Below are 18045 nucleotides of genomic sequence, written 5' to 3'. Positions count from 1 at the left end.
TAGGTCGTCCAGACGTATAACTGATGCCTCGGCTCGCCCGTCTTTAGCTTTAGGCCAACGTTATGCCTTGCACAGTAGTTCTTATGTGATCAGTACGCTTGCGCACAGAGTTACGGTTGTCAAAATGTGATTTTCAAACGATCTGGACGAAACAAAGTAAGGTGTTACGGGACATTTTTCAGTAAAAATAGATTTCACTCAGTTTAGGAAATATCGGAGCCTTTATTGCCGTCAAGTAAAACACATAGGTGTTGAACACCTGCTGTTCTTTCAAATAAAAAATAAGCTTCAGGATTGTGCCCGCGGCGACTTTGAACCTGAACGATTTTTTTTTTATTAAATCACCCTGAAACTTCAGGACTTATTCAGACATTTATCTCGGGAAAATTTTACATGTAATGTGGCCCTTTGGTATTGATTTACATTGATGTTACCATAGTCTCTTACGCAGCCGTTTTTAGGCTCGTCACGCAACGCTCCTCCCCACAAACGGCTGCGTAGGAGCCTAATGTTACCACGGCAAACCAATTTTAGACAGCCAGTTTTAAGAGAAAATAGAAAATCCCTTTTTAAAATGGAGAAAAATTACATTTCTGTCCGTAACTTTTATGTTTTTAGCTTAAACTAGTGTTCCTTTACTGGTTTTGATCACTTTTGTTCAATTCCTGCTCTTTCCTGAATTGAATATTTGGGGAAATCCAGAAATCCAAGATGGCGGATCCAAGATGTCCGCCATTTTGCAATCATGACCTAATTATGACGTCATGAATTCGCGTTGCGGACCTCAAAGGCAACATCTTTGTACGTACTATTTATCCTCCAAGTCTCACGGTCATAGCTTTTATCATGTTACGAAGTTATTGAGGGGACGCACAATCCGACCGCAGAAGACAAAAAACAAAAAACACAAAAAAAAATTGGGCAGTATTCGACACTAACTTTCCTGCTAAATTGCCCTTTGGGCAACCAGGTCTCTATTTTTTGTTGCCTAGCGTATTTTTTGGTTGCCCAAAAAATCGCCGGCTCGCTTCGCTCGCCGTTTATCGATATCCCGGGAAAATACAAAGCGTAAATTTGGCCGCTTGGAGCCTGGGTACGGTAAATTTACCAACATTCTTTGCGGGTTAAAAAAAACATGGCGGCCACGATTTTGTGCACAGTGTTTCGTGCTCGTTTTGTTGTATCTTGTTCAAACTAATATGTATCTTTTTTCGATTTACGGCTAACGGGTATGAAAATATCCCAAGGTAGGTACCCATATTAACACAATAAATAAATTGACGGCAAAGAGTTTTCAATTCGCTTTATTTCCTGCTGGACACACTGTGGACAGGAGCAAAACATCTGCTTGCCCGATCGGGCAACTTTTACCGTAGTTTTACTTGCCCATTGAATCATTTTACTTGCCCCGGGCAATCGGGCAAGCGTTAGTGTCGAACACTGATTGGGTCTAGATAGGGTTAATAAAGTGCAAAGTATAAATGTGTATATTAAGCCGAGTCTAAAAGTCTATTTATTTATTTATTTAGGTTTTAAGATGATCGAGGCAGAACCGGCCGGTTTGCGAACAGTCTACGCGCGCTACGTAGCACTGTCACTCTCTAGTAAATTTTGCCTATCAAGAAATCCATGCGTAAAGCCCCGTCTACACGAGCAATTTTTATGTGGCAACTGTATGTGGCAATTTTTATTTGGCCGCGTAGATAGCTCGACAAATATTTGTTGTTAATTTGCGTCAGTAATATTTCGCACAGTGGAGATGACCATGGAAAGGCAAAAAGCAAGATGGCGAAAGTCAGAAGACGGGCTAGACGTTGAAAAAATTGTCACATTTTATGTGGCATCTCGTCTACACGGACAATTTTTTTAAGTGGCAATTTTTATTTGCCACATAAAAACTAACACGCCAGCTTTTCAGCAAATGCAGTTGTCACATAAAAATTGCTCATTTTTCATCATCTACACGGGCAAATAAAAATTGCCACCTAAAAATTGCTCGTGTAGACGAGGCTTAAAAGTTCGAGAAAAAAGCTACACTAACGATAAAACAGACTTCAAATATATCATTGGAGTAATAAATGAAAAACAAAAACTGTAAAATTTTATAGCAAGCCATCCAGCCAAAATTTCTGGCATCGCCGCGTTACCAAATTTTCTTACCCACGAGGATCCGCTAGCCTGCGTTGCAGCCGGACTTGTCACTCAAGACCATTAGAGAACTCGATATAGTCCGAGGGATTGTATAGACTGTCTGCCACGCAGGCTAGGATCCGCGCGCGCGCTGAAAAAAAAAAAGCTCCGCTATAAACAAACAATCAATACACTGTACTCATTATTATTTTAACCGCAATATCTAACATAATTAACAGCAATACAACACTGCTGAATGATTAAAGTAACCCGAATAAAGAGCAACTTCAATAAATAACAACGTTGAAACGTTTACTTCGAAAAAAAGCTAAAAGGGTTTATTGGTGTCGTGTAACACAACACAAGTCAGCAATTTAAGGTTTAATTTTTTACCTAGACCTTAAATGGTTTTAAAGAATTGTCAGAATTTAGATCCTTGCTGAGAGTAGAGGATTTTTGAAGGAACTGTTTTCGTTATAGGATCATTTGTAACGAGCTGCATTTGTAGTGAGTCAGCGATTTTCTCTTAAAGAAGTTGTTTTCCAAGTGAAGTTTTAGTCTTTTGGCCACTATAAAAAACCCCTTCTTTTTAGATGCTCAATTTAACTTAAACACACATGAATTGCTAAGCATACCTAATTTAAGCTTAAAAAAGAATCGAATTGCTTTTCAAACTCACCCTTTTTCAAGACAAAATCCTTTCCAATTCTTGCTCTCTCTCGCCATTTTACATTAAGTCCCGGATGTTGAAATGAACGTTTGAACAGGACAGATCGTACGGCCGGTTTTCAACAAGAAAAAATACTAAATCTTTGACAGGGTCAAAAATTCCCCATAATTTCACCCTGCCCGACTAGAACTACTTTCTACGCCAAAGACTGTTACCTCCTGAAGAAAAGCTCTCAATATCAGCTGCCCTGTCAGTTTCAGCCCGAGTAGACTGTTTACCCGTTTAGCTCTGAAACGAAAAAAAAAAAAACTGCAGGGAGGATATTAGACGAGGCAGAAGCTGCTTCTCGTAAGACTTTTTCCCTAACTAGACTTAATGATGTCCTCAGGAAGACTTTGCTTCAGGAAGCCAAACAAAAAGCTACATCTAATGAATTTCTTATGAGCTCAGAGCGCGCCGAATTCAAAACGAAATCGCTGTGCGGTTCTGATAGACATTTGAGAGAGAATGGGACTGACTGGGCCAAACAAATAATTCCATATACAGGCAAGAGGGAGGGGGGGGGGGGGGGGGGCAATATTTTTGTCTTAGAAACGTCTCCTAATGACTCTTGTAATCTATGTACTTATTGACCCGAAATTCGATGGGAAATGCTAAAAAAAATGAATATCTCACGAAAAGTTAACAAAAACTGGAAAATCAGCTCAGGTATACATGTTAACGTTGATATTAGGAACTATAGGGTTAAGATCGAGTTTTAACAGCTATAGACCTACTGTATTTAAATTCAAGGTGCGCGGAGGGTGACAGAAAATTAAACATCGAAGACCCTCTCAGTTTATCCTCACGATGTTTGTAACTAAATCAGCCAGCAACAACCAAGCATAATTATAACAAATACTACATCAGTGCCGCCCGGTTTTTGGAAACCCTAGTCTCTCACACAAACGCTCTTCTTTTTTGTGCTTGTCACGCATATCGTTAGGTATAGGTAGCACTGACTCCAAACCCTAACCCTATTTCTGACCAAAATAAGTAATTTTGAAAAAACGCCATTTCTGACCGGGACCCATTCATTTTTCAGACCCGTTCTGTAAAAGCCATAACCGCCTTCGAACTTTCAGATCAAGATAGACAGAAAAAAATAACACTCGTTTTTAAACCCATTCGCTCTATATCAGGCGGATTATACTCCACTTATAACGCGACAGAAATGCAAAAACTTACCGCGACTGAATGCAGAAAATGAAAACTTTTACAAATATCCACTGCATGACTGTAACTGGGTTTTTTTTGTGCCAAATATGGACGCAGCTTTATTCGCAAGAAAACCCACACGAACCATTGGATATTTCAATACAGTCTTCAAAGCATTCTCTCGCTTTTTTGTTGAGGCGAGTTCACCGTGGGACTACTCGTATCCACAGTTACCCAACGCGCTGTGAAATAAAAAGACGTGAATGAATAAAAGAAGAAATGTTTATTTCTTTGTTTCATGATACATATTCGAACCGCCTTAACTATTTACATTGTTTTTCTTAACTTTGCCCGCCATCAGTCAGATTGTTTGTTTGGTTTCTTTTGTTTCATTTTGTTGCAGCTTGTTTCTTGTCTTGTTTCAATTTTCTTTTGGTATTTTTATTCATGTTTTTCTCTTTTTTGTGTGTTTGGGTTTTTTTCTATTTTTTTTTTTTTTTTTTTTTTTTTTGGCTTTTGTTTATCTTTCTTATTTTGACAGAGGGTTGTGTTGGAAATCCGGCATTTAGCCCTCCTCCTTTATCTGGGCTTGGGACCAGCAAGATATCACTGACAAGCAGATCCATCCAGGCGGAGTTGCATATCTATTTACATTACCATAACACTATTTTAAACATTCGCAGAAGGTTGGGGAGGGGTGGCCTGCTGGAAAAAGGGGGTTGCAACGAGCTGCTGGACCACTTCTGCTATTTCCTCCATGAACGCATTTCCTGCATCTGGGTTGTCTTGGCCGTGGACCAGATTGTATCGCTTCTCTACATAGTCACAGAAATCTTCCTGGAAAAGATATATATATATATAAACAGTGAGTTTCAATTGCTCCGTAACATTATTCCGTTTCATCAAGAAGGGATGTCTTTATTCGTCCTGGTTCCATCATTCTTCAAAATACATGTGTAGTGAACACATTTGTCCAAACTTATTAAGGTTGGCAATGTTTCCTTAACACGGTATAAAACTGGGAATTTTAAAGCATAAAGTCATAATTATTATAACATTCTGTTTTACGACCCTTTTGTCTTAAAAAGATTGTAAAAGAAGGTGACTTCGGTAGTTCAGTATTTTCAAACCTGATAAGCAACTTTCTCGGATAGTAAGAGCGGAATCGAGGGATCATGTACATTCTATTTCGCTTGTGACTGAGAAGAGAGAGAAGAGATATTTTAAGACTCTGGATCGGTCAAACAAATTTGAAACGTCATAACAAGTTTATGTTGAAATAAAACTTATCTGTGGCTGTCCGAGTTTTTCAGAAAGTAGTCTGATTCATGGATTGCATTATATGCGGTCTTTTTCTTCACTCATGTTGTTTGAAATATGCTGAACTCAGCGGAAGTGATTTATATTACCCTTGCTGCTGGGATAGGAAACGCTTGCCAAGCACTGCATACATGCAATCAAATTGAAATGCAGAGGCGACATAATTTGAACAATATGCCTACACTGGCATTTACGCGTGATGCTGTGCATGATTTATTTCTTTTGTACGCTTCGCAGATTTTTAAAGCTATCCTCCCTTCGCAATTGAAATATTGCGTTACGGTACTCGAGATAATACCGGGAATTTCGTTCTGAAAACGTCATTACAGAGAGACTCGCTATTCAGAGCTATTTATATTTCCTATTTATCTATTCGCATACCGGAAATAGCTTTCGGTAAACGTCATGACCCAGGGCATATTACATATCTGACTCATTCATGGAAGACAAATATTAAAGACGGACGAAAAGCTTTACTAAATGAACACGAAAACTTTAAGTAGAAATTGACAATCAAACCTTTAATTTTTTTTTTATGGAGTGGATTTCCGTTTAGGCATCGGTTCGACAAAGCCTGCAGTGCAGGCATCCCATTTCCTAAAACCTGCTGAGACTTAAATTTTCAGCTAAAAATTCCAAACAGATCATTCTGTCCACCATTCTGTATTAGCTTACACACACAAGTTTTTATTTTGCTTTGATACTGTCGTTGGGTGCGACTGTCGATTGGTGAAATATACCATCCGATCGGATGTTGTTTGAAAAAATGCAAGTGAAACATATTGAGGTGGGGAAGAACCAGAATGTTCCCTTGTGATCTATAAACCTGGTTAAATGACGCAGCTTATCACGACTAAATCTGTTTTCTTTCACTTTGTGTAAAGTTCACATGCTACTTTCGAACTGATCACACTAAAGGAGGGGGCGTATTGCACAGGGGGTCCTGGTTTAATACAAGGAATCAGTATTCAAAGGAATTTATCAAAAACAAAGAAGCGTGTTTCATCAGAAATCCAAACACTGAGAAGTAGGTTGAAAAAACGAGGCGCAGCCGAGTTTTTTTAAGCGACTGCGAGGTTTTTGGATATCTGATAAAACACACTTTCGAGTGTTTGATATGGCTTCTCAAACAATCAATAATTCTTGGAGAAATTCAAGGCTAAATTAGTTGGCGAAATGTTATGGTAATTCGGTACACATATCCGTAGTGATTTCCTTCGTTTTCTCTCGATGAATTATTAATGAGTTTGCGAACTGAATTTATGGCACAAAAGTGAAAAAGGTGGACAGTTTTCTCCCCCGGAGGACGAATATTTACGGGAACGAAATAACGAATAAACATTGTCAATGCATTGCATCTGATTAGCTTACCCATCTCCCCAGTTCCATCATCCGAGAACAAAGCTTGTCGATAGCCGCGGTGGAACAAAACTTCAGAACTTTCGGTTTTGGGCGACCTTCTTCGTTCGCCATCAAAGCTTCCGCTATGGCTTCACCAGTGATGACAACAAGAAGCGTCAGCTTATACCAGGGATCTCTGGGATCCGACAGTTTGCGTTCGATTTCTTCCTCAAAACCGTTCAGTACCTCCTGAATATTTTCCCTTGATTTCATCAATGATCTAACCGCCTGATATATTTCTTCCGTCGTAGCTTTCACGAGACGTCCAGCAACCAATTCAACAGATCGAGATGAATAACACTGCCATTCCGAACGTCGCCTTTTGCTCGCATAGATATCAAGAAGAACTTTAAGGTTCCTTTTGATTTCATATGCCGTCAAGGTTTCGGCAAGGTCATTTCTTCCTACCACACACAAACTTTCCTTCAGTGAACTCACGTCCATCCATGAAATCTTCCTAACATTTTCAAGTGAACGCAGAATGTTCAAAGTTCCTGTCGTTTCTCCTGGAATAAGGCCATTGTAGTAAAAACGAAGCTCTTCCTGCTGTTGTTTCTCCAACCCGTGAACAATCTCTATAAGAACAGTCTTGTAAGCCTGTTGAAGTTCGTCAGTGATTGTATTCAGTGTCTGTGATGACGTGATGGCGGGCGGCGGCGGGGAGAAGCGAGCGCGCACCTAACATTTTATATACTCTGGAACTTCAAACAACTCCAAAAAAGGGCACTACCATCGACGTCGATTTGACGTCAATTAGACATTTTTGTGGTTTCAGCTTCTGAAGCTGAAACCACTATTATTGTCGTCGTGTTGTGTAAGTAAGTAAGTAAGTAAGTAAGTGAGTAAGTAAGTAAGTAAGTCCATTTTCCGTAAAGGTTCGGAATGCCGACGGTTCACCACGACAGGTTACGAGATCTGAGTCGGCTTTATTCGTACGGAAGATTCAAAATGGCTGCCAGGTCTCCTCATGCTCACCAAGGGGGCGGTTTTTTCGGCGGTTTGTGGTTCTTGTAAGGAAAACACAGGTTTTCAATACTGTAAATCAAAAGAACAACTTCTAAGGAACACTCGGCTGCTTAAAAAGTCAGTGAGTTCATAGCGGAAAAATTCCTGTTCGAGATTGTGTGAAGTCGAAAACATGTGCGATCGCAAAGTGAGTGCATTTTCCGTCAAGGTTCGGAATGCCGAAAGCTCACCACGACAGGTTACGAGATCTCAGTCGGCTTTATTCGTACGGAATATCCTTGTATTCAATTCAAAATGACTGCCGGATCTCTCACGCGTGGATTTTCAAGGTGGCAGTTTGTGGTTCTTGGAAGGAAAACACAGGTTTTCAATACTGTAAATCACAAGAAAAACTTCTAAGGAACACTCGGCTGCTTAAAAAGAGGAAATCAGTGATTTCATAGCGAAGAAATTCCTGTTTGAGAGTGTGTCAAGGCGAAACATGTGCTATCGCAAAACAAGATCTGCAAATCATCACATGAGCTGTAGACGTTCTCGCCAGTGTGCGCTCCTGGAAATCCACTTTACAAAATACTACAGGCTGGAATGTGAATTTTACCGTGCTTTATGTTAAATTGATCGATTTGCCATATTTCAAATAGCTTTGGCGAAATTTTCGAAAAACGTTTTCAGTTTAATCGGGGTTTAATACAGTCGAGAAATTGTGCTCTACAATAGTGACTCGCAATTCGCTTGGATCGCTTCACGAAAATTGTACGAATTTCCTTTTTAGGCGTGAACACAGGTCTGTCTGGATAAATTTTTCAATTAAAAAAGCTTATTGTTTGTTTATCTGTGTGTCTTGATTCACGGAATTTCTTGTGACCATGCGATCTTATGTAAACAGCGATGTAAACCATGAGAGATCCCAACCATATCTATTTCTGTCCCCAGTGTATTAAAGTGGAAACAAACGCACATTTTGGCACTGACTAGAACTGTTCATTAATCCCTCTGAATTTTATATAACATTGCTTTTATACTGCAACTAGACTGCAATATTCTACAAAAATAAGGCAGTAGCCACATGCAGTCATAGACTACCTTTTATCATTTATTGATCTTTGAAGAGATTCCCTTTCATTTTCTTACAATGACCTTTTTTGGGGTCACTCGAACACAGACAATGGCTGAGGTCACATTAGAGGCTTTACCATGGTAAAAATTGCTTTACCAAGGTAAATTGCGCAACCACCTAGTTACCGTAGTAAAGCTGTCAAAGTCATAAAATAGATGCATAAAATAGATTTGACGCTTTCCATGTACACTTTTTCGCATGGTCAGTAAACTTATACGTGACGAGTACACTAAATGTTGACATGTCGCGTGAGTTCACTGATCGGCGGTAAGTTACTGAACTGTGACTTAGCGCGTAATAAAATTATGGATCAACAAGAGAGTTGCATTTTCAATTGTTCCCATTTTGCTTTTAATTCTGCTGCTTAGAGGAGCACGTAGAATTCACTTCCTTCTTACACACAACTATTTAGATCTTGGGACCAAAGAAAGTGCAGCGGTTTCGTTAATTAACCGTAGATGGCAAAGACACAGACAAAGAAGAGCGCGCAGGCAAGCCTGGGTTTACCCTCGACCACAGGGATGGTTTGAGGAAATGTATAATAACCGGCTCCTTCGAGCCTTTTGGAAAGACCATTTCAGGGTAACACGGGAAACATTCGACTTCATTTGCCAGCTCGTTAAAAGGGACTCAAACACACGCGCGAATGAGCGGGAAAATAAATTTCATGTTTATAAAAAATATGAATCCACAAATGTATTGTAATTACTGCGTTTGTCCAAAAAGATGACAGACTGTCAACAAAATAAGCATGGTTTAGATAGACAAGAGATGTACCCACCTATTTTTTTTGGTAACTAGATTCTTATCTGGGGTCAAGTCAACTTTGTTCTTGCCGCTGTTGTCAGGGCAACTTACCAGAGTTAGGTTTACCATGGTAAACTGAAAATTGGGGGTCACACTTGCGGTGCCGTTAACCATGGTAAACTTGAGTTTACCATGGTTAACTTTCTCCAGTGTGACCTCAACCAATAACTTTTCATTATGGTAGCTGAAACCACATGCACTCCTTCGAGTGCCTATTTTTTTTTACACGATGCAAAGTACAAACAGGAGGTACAAATGTATGTCATCACTTTTCACTTTGCGTGTCTCAGCCTGTGGATAAAAGAGAAACTGGATGATCTAATATAAACTAACCGAAAAAGTATGACTTCGATTCAATTGCGACTGTTTTAAAAAGCTCTAATATTCGATAAAGCACATTTCAAAAAGCCCGGAGGTGCGGCCCCAAAGAGTATGGTTTTTCAGCCGTTTTGGTCATAAATAGGGTATCGATTTTAGCCATTTTGCTGCCATTTTGGTAATAAATAGGGTATCGATTTTTGCACTCTAGTCTTGAATTCGTTTTTTAAGAAGCTACTTCTTCATCATGATGTTTACGGCAACTGTGTACGTGGTGCGAGCCGCAACGGCTTGTCACGCCTTTAACATTGGTCTGAACTAGGGAAATACTTTTAAGGCAGGTCTGAAACAGGGTATTGATTTAAGGGTCAGGTCATAAATAGGGTATCAAATTTTTTGTCAGGTCATACATAGGGTAGGGAAAATCGCAAATTTTGGTCATAAATAGGCTAAGAGTTTTGGGAAGCGGGCTGCACACCCCTACCCAATTTTTTTGGGAGTACCCCCCCCCCCCCCGGGTCAAAATAAAGAATAAGATGTTTATACAAAGAGGTTTCCTTCTTCTTTGTTTCCATTGATAGAAGAACAAAACCTCTGGGACAAGGGTGCAATTACTTAACTTAAAAATACCTTTTCTTTTTTTTGATTTAGTGGAAATAAATATTAAAAGATGAGTATGTGTACTGGCTAGTATTTTAGCAATGCAAGGATCAACTTACAGGAATCTGCCGATGAAAAGCTCGAGTTCTATAAATGCATATTTCGCGTAAGGTCATCTCAGACTTTGACATCATTGGAAAAATAATTCGTTTTGTTTTGCGGAGAAGCCAGTTGGTTATTTTAAATTAGTCAAGAGGGAATTTAGACCAACTAACAATTTGTCCGATTTCAGCAATGCTACATCGGCTGGAAAAATTTGGGGAATAAGATTTCTTTCCTCGACACTTCTTCTAATGACGTTAAAAAAGTCATAAAATGATCTAAAGATTCACAAGAAACAATATTTATTGAACTTTCTCGGCGGGAACTACGTTTACCGCTCAGAGATGGCTACATTTTGGCCGTCTTATAATGGGCTTTTCGTCCTCTTTAGTTTTTTTCCTGGCAAAATGTTTCTCAGCTGCGAGCTACTTCTGATGAAATCGGACTGAATTCGAAGGGACCAAGGGAAACATAAGGTGGGATAACGCTTGCTTCCGTCGATGACGTCACGTCTTACGAGAATACCCCGATATGTGGACGAAGATGGCCTACTTCGATCGGATGGCAGACTGCCCTATGCTGGCTATTTACTCTTTGATGCAAGGTTCCCTCTCATTCTACCAAGGAAGAGTTCGGTGATAAGGCTGATCGTGAAATCTTATCATGAGGGAAGTAACCACTCAGCGGGAACCAATCACACGCAGTCATTACTGTCGGCTCGATTCTGGATCATGCAGGCAAGAGAAGATATGCGTGAGGTAAAACAAAAATAACAAAATAAATAATTAAGTAAATAAATCACTTTATTAAAGTGTCAATCTATTTAGCGCAGAGCACTAATTGGGGACACTTTCCAGATCGAATTGGAATTTAGAAGTGTTGGTTTTTTTAGGAAAGGGGAAAACCGGAGTACCCGGGGAAAAACCTCTCGAAGCAAAGACGAGAACCAACAACAAACTCAACCAACATATGACGCCGAGTCCGGGAATCGAACCGCCGGGCCACATTGGTGGGAGGCGAGTGCTCTCACCACTGCACCATCCCTGCTCCCCCCGAAAAGAGAAGGCTGCCAATGCCGACGAAGGGAAAGCGAAGGCCGCAAAGCAGATAATCGCCCCACTACCAAAGATCCGACTGAAAATGGCCCTTGTTTGCGCGAACAGCAGTCGACTGCACAGGATCATTTGTGACCGTACAGGGAAGGGTCAAGAGGAGGACCAAGTGCTACCTATCCTTATTGACATGCTTGCTGTTACGAGTGTTTACCTAGAGATGGCATACGGGCTTGATACAGGTTCCTTCTTGAATGCATTTTTCCATATGACAAATCGAAGAGGCCTTCCAGAAAGGATGATGTCTGACAATGGGAGTAATTTTGTAGGAGCGGAGCGAGAGCTCAGGGAGCTAGTTGCACAACTGGACCAAGACAGGATCACAAGTTCGGTTGCAAATAGAGGTGTAAAGTGGAACTTTAACCCCCCTCTGGCTCCTGAGACAATGATTAAAGCGGCCAATGAGAGAGCAGCATATGCAATACTGGGAAGCGTGGATGGTACGGACGAGGAACTGACAATTGCCTTTACGGGTGCTGAAGCTCTTATTAACTCGAGGCAGTTAATGTACCAGCCAGGAAACCCCTTTGATGATGAACCACTCACCCCTAATCACTTCTTGTTTGGACAGTTGGGGGGCCAGTTTGTTCCAGAATCATTTGACAGTAGCCAATTTAGCCCAAGAAAGCGTTGGAGACGTGTACAAGAGCTGGTGCGGCATTTCTGGCACCACTGGCTTCGAGAATGGCTACCAACACTCAACTAAAGGACAAAGTGACAGAAGGAACAGAAAGACATCCTCATATGCATGATATTCCATTAGGGCCAATCACTAGAGTAATCCGTCAAGTCCCAACAGTGATCGGCATCTAATTTCTCCTTACAATACCACTGCTTGATTAAACACACAGGTAATGAGAATGAAGGAAATGACCAGCAAAGAGGCATTGATTGATAAACGAATTCTTTCAACTAGTCCCACCAGAAAATATGTAGAAAATAGAAGGGAGAATATACGTGTTGATATTAGAAATTAAATAAGGTTAATATCGAGTTTTAACAGCTATCTACTGTATTTGAAATTCAAGGTGTGTGGAGGAAAAACAGAAAACTAAACATCGAAGGCCCTCTCAGTTTATACTCACGATGTTTGTAACTAAATCAGCCGGCAACAACCAGGCATAGTTATAACAAATACTGCGTATCAGTACAAGAGCCCAGTAGCCTAAAACTGAGTTGAACAGAGTGTTTATGCGATTGTTACCCTGTTAGGGGCTACTTCTTGGATTTTTGGTTGAGTGTGCCGCCCGGTCAGTTTGGAACCTAGTTCTCCTACACAATAGACTGTTCATAGTCTCCTGTTTTCGAGACTTTTCGAGCTTTTCAAAACTCGCACGCTTTCGAACTCCCGCCGCCAGTTTGTAAAGGCGAGCGCCACCTGGGGAGAGTGTCTAAACTACCAAGGGGGGGCCCTAGTAAGGGTACCTACTCCCGCTCCCCTTGGTAGTTCAGACACTCCCCCCAAGTTGCCTTCGCCGTTAAACCAAGATGGCGGGAGTTCGACCGAAGTGGACGAATCTCGAAAATCAGACGGAAAAGTAGGAGACTATGAACAGTCTACCTACACAAACGCTCTCTGGGATCGTACGTATTTCGCTGGGTGTAGGTAAGAGGATATAAAACTGGCCCTAACCATATTTCTGACCAAAATGAGTAATTTTGCAAAACTTAATGTCGGACTTGGACTCATTTTTTTCAGACCCGTTCTGTAAAAGCCATAACCGGCTTCGGACTTTCAGATCATGATTGATAAAAATCAATATACTCGTTTTTAAACCTGATACAGTATATATACGTGCCTACACTTCACTCCAAATCCCACCCCTCTCTTTCTTTCCCGGGATCCTTAGGCTTATAACGCAACAGAAATGCAAACTGAACATACTACTAAAGAAGAGTATGCCCAATTTAAACAATTGAAAGTAACCGCAATGAAGGTAAACCTCCACTAATGTGCACTTCATGAGATGTTGAACTAGGCAATTAGTTGTTTTTCTCTGTGACAATTTTGTGCAACTTTATTGCAAGACAACCCACAAGAATCATTGGTTAGTTCAATACGGTTTTCAAAGCATTTTTCCTCATTTTTGGCGCGGCCTCACTGCGGGACTACTCGTATCCACAGTTACCTAACACAATGTGAAATAAAAAGACATGGATGAATAAAGAAAGAAATGTTTATTTCTTTGCTTCATGATACATATTAGAACCGCCTTTAAAACTATTAACGTTTTTGTTAACATTGTTGCGCCATCAGTCATATTGTTTCTTTTCTTTCATTTTGTTACCGCTTCCTTCTTGTCTTGTTTTCATTTTTTGATTTTGAACCTTTTGTATTTCTATTTTTTCATTTTTGTGTGTTTGGTTTTTGTTTTGCCATTTTTTTTTTTTTCATATTTTAATTTTTCCTTTTTTTTTGTTTTGTTTTGTTTTTATTTCTTTTTTTAGACAGAGAGTTGTGTCGGTAATCATCCGTTTAGCCCTCCTCCTTTATCTGGGCTTGGGACCAGCAAGATGTCACTGACAAGCAGATTCATCCAGGCGGAGTTGTAGGTATAATAAAGGCTGGTTTTCACTAGCGACAGAGTCGGAGTCGGAGTCGTAAGCGGAGTCGTAAGAGCGCTTATGACCCAGTGAAAATCAAGAATCGGAGTCGTAAGCGGAGTCATAAGCGCGACGGAATCGGAGTCAGAAGAATCAGAACGTTTCCATTTTCTTCCGACTCCGCTTACGACTCCGTCGCTTACGTTCCGGAATCGGAACGCTGTTTTCACTAGATCATAGACTCTACGCTTCTGATTACGACTCCGACTCCAACTCCGTCGCCAGTGAAAACCAGCCTTAAGTATTTAGATTACCATGAAACTATTTTAAACATGCGTAAAAGATTGGGGAGGGGTGGCCTGCTGGAAAAAGGTGGTAGTCTTGAACTGCTGGACCACTTCCGCTATTTCCTTCATGAACGCATTTCCTACGTCTGAGTGGTGTTGACGTTGGACCAGATTGCAGCGCTCCTCGACATGGCCACAGAAATCTTTCTGGAAAGATATATATAAACAGTGAGTTTCAGGTGCACCATAATATTTTTTTAGCATTATCAAGAAAGGATGGTCTACATCCTTTCTGCGAGTTCTATCACTCTTCAAATTGCATGTATACTGACTGACATTTAAATCATTTGACTGAAAAGGAATCACTGAGGAAAACAGTGTTCTAAGGGAAGTGCAACACGTTCACTATGTTCTTCCAGTAGAAGCACTCTTCCAAACGTATTTAAGCTTGACAATTTTAAAAGCTAAAGGAGATTTTTTGCTTAACTGAAATGATCCCATCACTCGCATCACAAATTCGGAATTAATTTTAAGCAATCTATAATTTTCTTGGGCAAAAGGTCAGCTCAATATTTTGTAACACTGGAAAAACAATTCTTTTCGTTTTCGGTGGGGTGAATATCACGTTAAAAATGCGAAATAAGATCAGCTGGCATTTTCGAATTCTGGACTGATAACATTTCATTTCCTAAAACGTTCTGAGACTTGAATTTTCAGCTAAGAATCCGAACAAATCACATTACGCAAATATTCCTTTTATAGGACATCGAACGATCTGCGAACACAAGAGACAACATATTAAAGTGTATGATGTCGTTGGGTGCTCCCATCGATTGGTGGAATATCCTATCTGATCGGTTGATTTTTAAGTGCTATGAGTGGAGGAAAAAGGCCAGGGCTTCTCACGTTAACTGGCAATTTCACTTTCAAGAAATGCAAGTGTAGCATATTGATGTGGGCAAGAACCCGACTTTTGACTCGTGATCATTAAATTTGTATGTGACCCTGGTTTTCTAAAAGCTGTGTTGATGCATCCTGAAACTTGTCGCGGTTACTTTCTGTTTTCTTTCGCTTTGTGTAAATTAAAGATCACGTGCTACTTTCGAACCAATCACATGCACCAAAGGATGGGGCGTATTGCAGAGGAGGTCCTGATTTCTATTCAACATTCAACAGAATTTATGGGCAAAACTGTTGAACAGTTTTTCGCCCGGAGGACGGATATATACGGGAACAAAATAACAAATAAACGTTGCAAATGCATTGCATCTGATTAGCCTACCCATGTCCCCAAATCCATCATCCGAGAACAAAGCTTGTCGATAGCCGCAGTGGAACAAAACTTCAGAACTTCCGGCTTTAGGCGACCTTCTTCGTTCGCCATTACTATGGCTTCACCAGTGATGATAACAAGAAGCGTCAGCTTATCCCAGGGATCTGACAGTTCGCGTTCGATTTCTTCCTCAAAACCGTTCAGCACCTCCTGAATATTCTCTCTTGATTCCAACAATGATCTAACCGCCACCTGATCCATTTCTTCCGTCGTAGCTTTCACGAGACGTCCAGCAACCAATTCAACAGAGGAAGATGGATAACACTGCCATTCCGAACGTCGCCTTTTGCTCGCATAGATATCAAGAAGAACTTTAAGGTTCCTTTTGATTTCATATGCCGTCAAGGTTTCGGCAAGGTCATTTCTTCCTATCACACACAAACTTTCCTTCAGTGAACTGACGTCCATCCATGAAATCTTCCCGACATTTTCTAGCGAACGCAGAATGTTCAAAGTTCCTGTCGTTTCTCCTGGAATAAGGCCATTGTAGTAAAAACGAAGCTCTTCCTGCTGTTGTTTCTCCAACCCGTGAACAATCTGTAAAAGAACAGCCTTGTAGCTTGCCCGTTGAAGTTCGTCAGCGATGGTGTTTAGTGCTTGTGATGACATGATGGCGAAGGGTACCTGATGGCGCGCGGCGATGGTAACCTGAATATCACGACAAATCACCGTGGTCTTTTCTCTTTTATGCAGAACTAACCTCGTTCCCGTATCCTGGGAACGAGGCTGCTATGGTCCATAAATGTTCAAAGTTCAACTGGAAGCACGAGCTTGCGAGTGGTTTCATTGCCAAGTTTTGAAGATTTATGGCGTCATTTTGTGGCTTATAGGTTATAAACCATAGAAAACTGCCATCTGTTTGTTTGTTTTTTTGTTTTTTTTTTTAACAACATGGAAAAATTGGCTTTATTTCCAGTTGAGAAAGCGCGCGCGTTACTGACTTCATTGCTATTGACACTACTCTTATCGGGACAATCAGCTACGAGCCAATCAGCGCGCTGGAAAAAATTCAAACAATTACAATGAAAGTCAATACAGTGACGTTGATTTGCCAAAAATAGCCTGGGCAATCAGACATAAAGCGCATTTTATTTTTTACATCATATTAATGTCATCACGTATCACTTTGCGTGCCATAACCGTAACCTGCTGTGAAAAAAACGACATCTCACAAAAAGTTCGTTAAACCGGAAAAAAATATGTAAATTTGATTCAATTACGACAAAAGAAACATTCCATCAAATCCCTCTACTGAGTAACTTTTGTTTAGAAATTGTTTGGTTACCTTTTGCAATCTTCTCAAATCTTTGGACATCTTGGGTAACACTTAGAAATCGTCCGAGCATCTTTGCACTTTACCGGCAAGTGTCGTCAATCGTCGTAGCATTGTCGGAAAATCGGGTCAAATATGACGACAAAAATTTTACGCATTTATACTTTGACACGTATCTTTCATTTTAATCTTTCATTTTAATCTTTATTTACATTTTTGTTCAAACAGATATTACAAACAATTAAACAAGTTGCAAAGCAATTTTGTTCTCAGGAAAAAATACATGAAAATGTACACAACACACAACAACACTGAACAGTGTGCAAAGAACCTATACACCATGGGACCTGTAAATTTATCCACATAAAGATACCCATTGATCGTTTTTAAGAATAAGACTCAATTCTTTATTTTTAACTTATTATATTCATAAACGTTAGAGATTATCAATGCTTTGAATCATTCTGGAATTTCGTCTGTAAATGTAGTAGCTCAAAAATAACTAAGAAGCGTATTTAATTTTTCTTTAATATTTCAGTAGAAGATGATAGACGAATTAAGTTAAGATTGGTCGTGTAATTGAGAGTTGTGTTAAATCAGTGCAAAATGTACACCTTCTGAGTGTAGCCGAACAAGGTGAATTGACAATTTATAAAGCTGTGGTCAATAGAGTCTAATTCACCTCAATAAACACAATCACTGTCTTCCTTAATTTTAATTCTGAAAATTAATCTCCTTTTTGGTCACTATGATTCTATGAACAAACTGGAATGTTTGAAAATGAAATTGAATAAAAGTTTATTTTCTTCTCACTTCAGTCCTGCGGACTTAAATAGAAAATTATTCAGTTCTGAGTTATTTTATCTGG

General features: G+C 40.0%; 2 protein-coding genes across 3 annotated transcripts; one reads left to right on the top strand and one right to left on the bottom strand.

Moving 5' to 3' along the window:
* Positions 1-4261: 4261 nt before the first annotated feature.
* Positions 4262-16573, bottom strand: LOC146490056 (uncharacterized). 2 transcript variants are annotated; one of them, XM_085128708.1, is made up of 2 exons: positions 15854-16573; positions 4262-4834 (listed from the first exon to the last, which is right to left on the bottom strand). In XM_085128708.1, the coding sequence occupies exons 1-2, from the start codon at positions 16511-16513 to the stop codon at positions 4667-4669; spliced, it is 828 nt and encodes a 275-aa protein (XP_084984834.1). In that variant the 5' UTR covers positions 16514-16573; the 3' UTR covers positions 4262-4666. The 2 variants fall into 2 exon arrangements, with proteins under 2 accessions (XP_084984834.1, XP_084984779.1); XM_085128653.1 differs by lacking the exon at positions 4262-4834 and adding an exon at positions 13900-14778 and having other exon boundaries at positions 15854-16572.
* Positions 10725-12646, top strand: LOC146490057 (uncharacterized). Its single transcript, XM_085091678.1, has 2 exons — positions 10725-11386; positions 11521-12646. Exon 2 carries the CDS (start codon positions 11598-11600, stop codon positions 12444-12446), a length of 849 nt encoding a protein of 282 aa, XP_084947804.1. The 5' UTR covers positions 10725-11386; positions 11521-11597; the 3' UTR covers positions 12447-12646.
* Positions 16574-18045: the final 1472 nt, after the last annotated feature.

The sequence above is a fragment of the Pavona decussata genome, unplaced genomic scaffold, assembly GCF_977016875.1.
Source record: "Pavona decussata unplaced genomic scaffold, jaPavDecu1.1 SCAFFOLD_2, whole genome shotgun sequence".
Lineage (NCBI taxonomy): Eukaryota > Metazoa > Cnidaria > Anthozoa > Scleractinia > Agariciidae > Pavona > Pavona decussata.
Note: the sequence above shows the minus strand (reverse complement) of the source record. Positions and strands in the feature narration are given on the sequence as shown.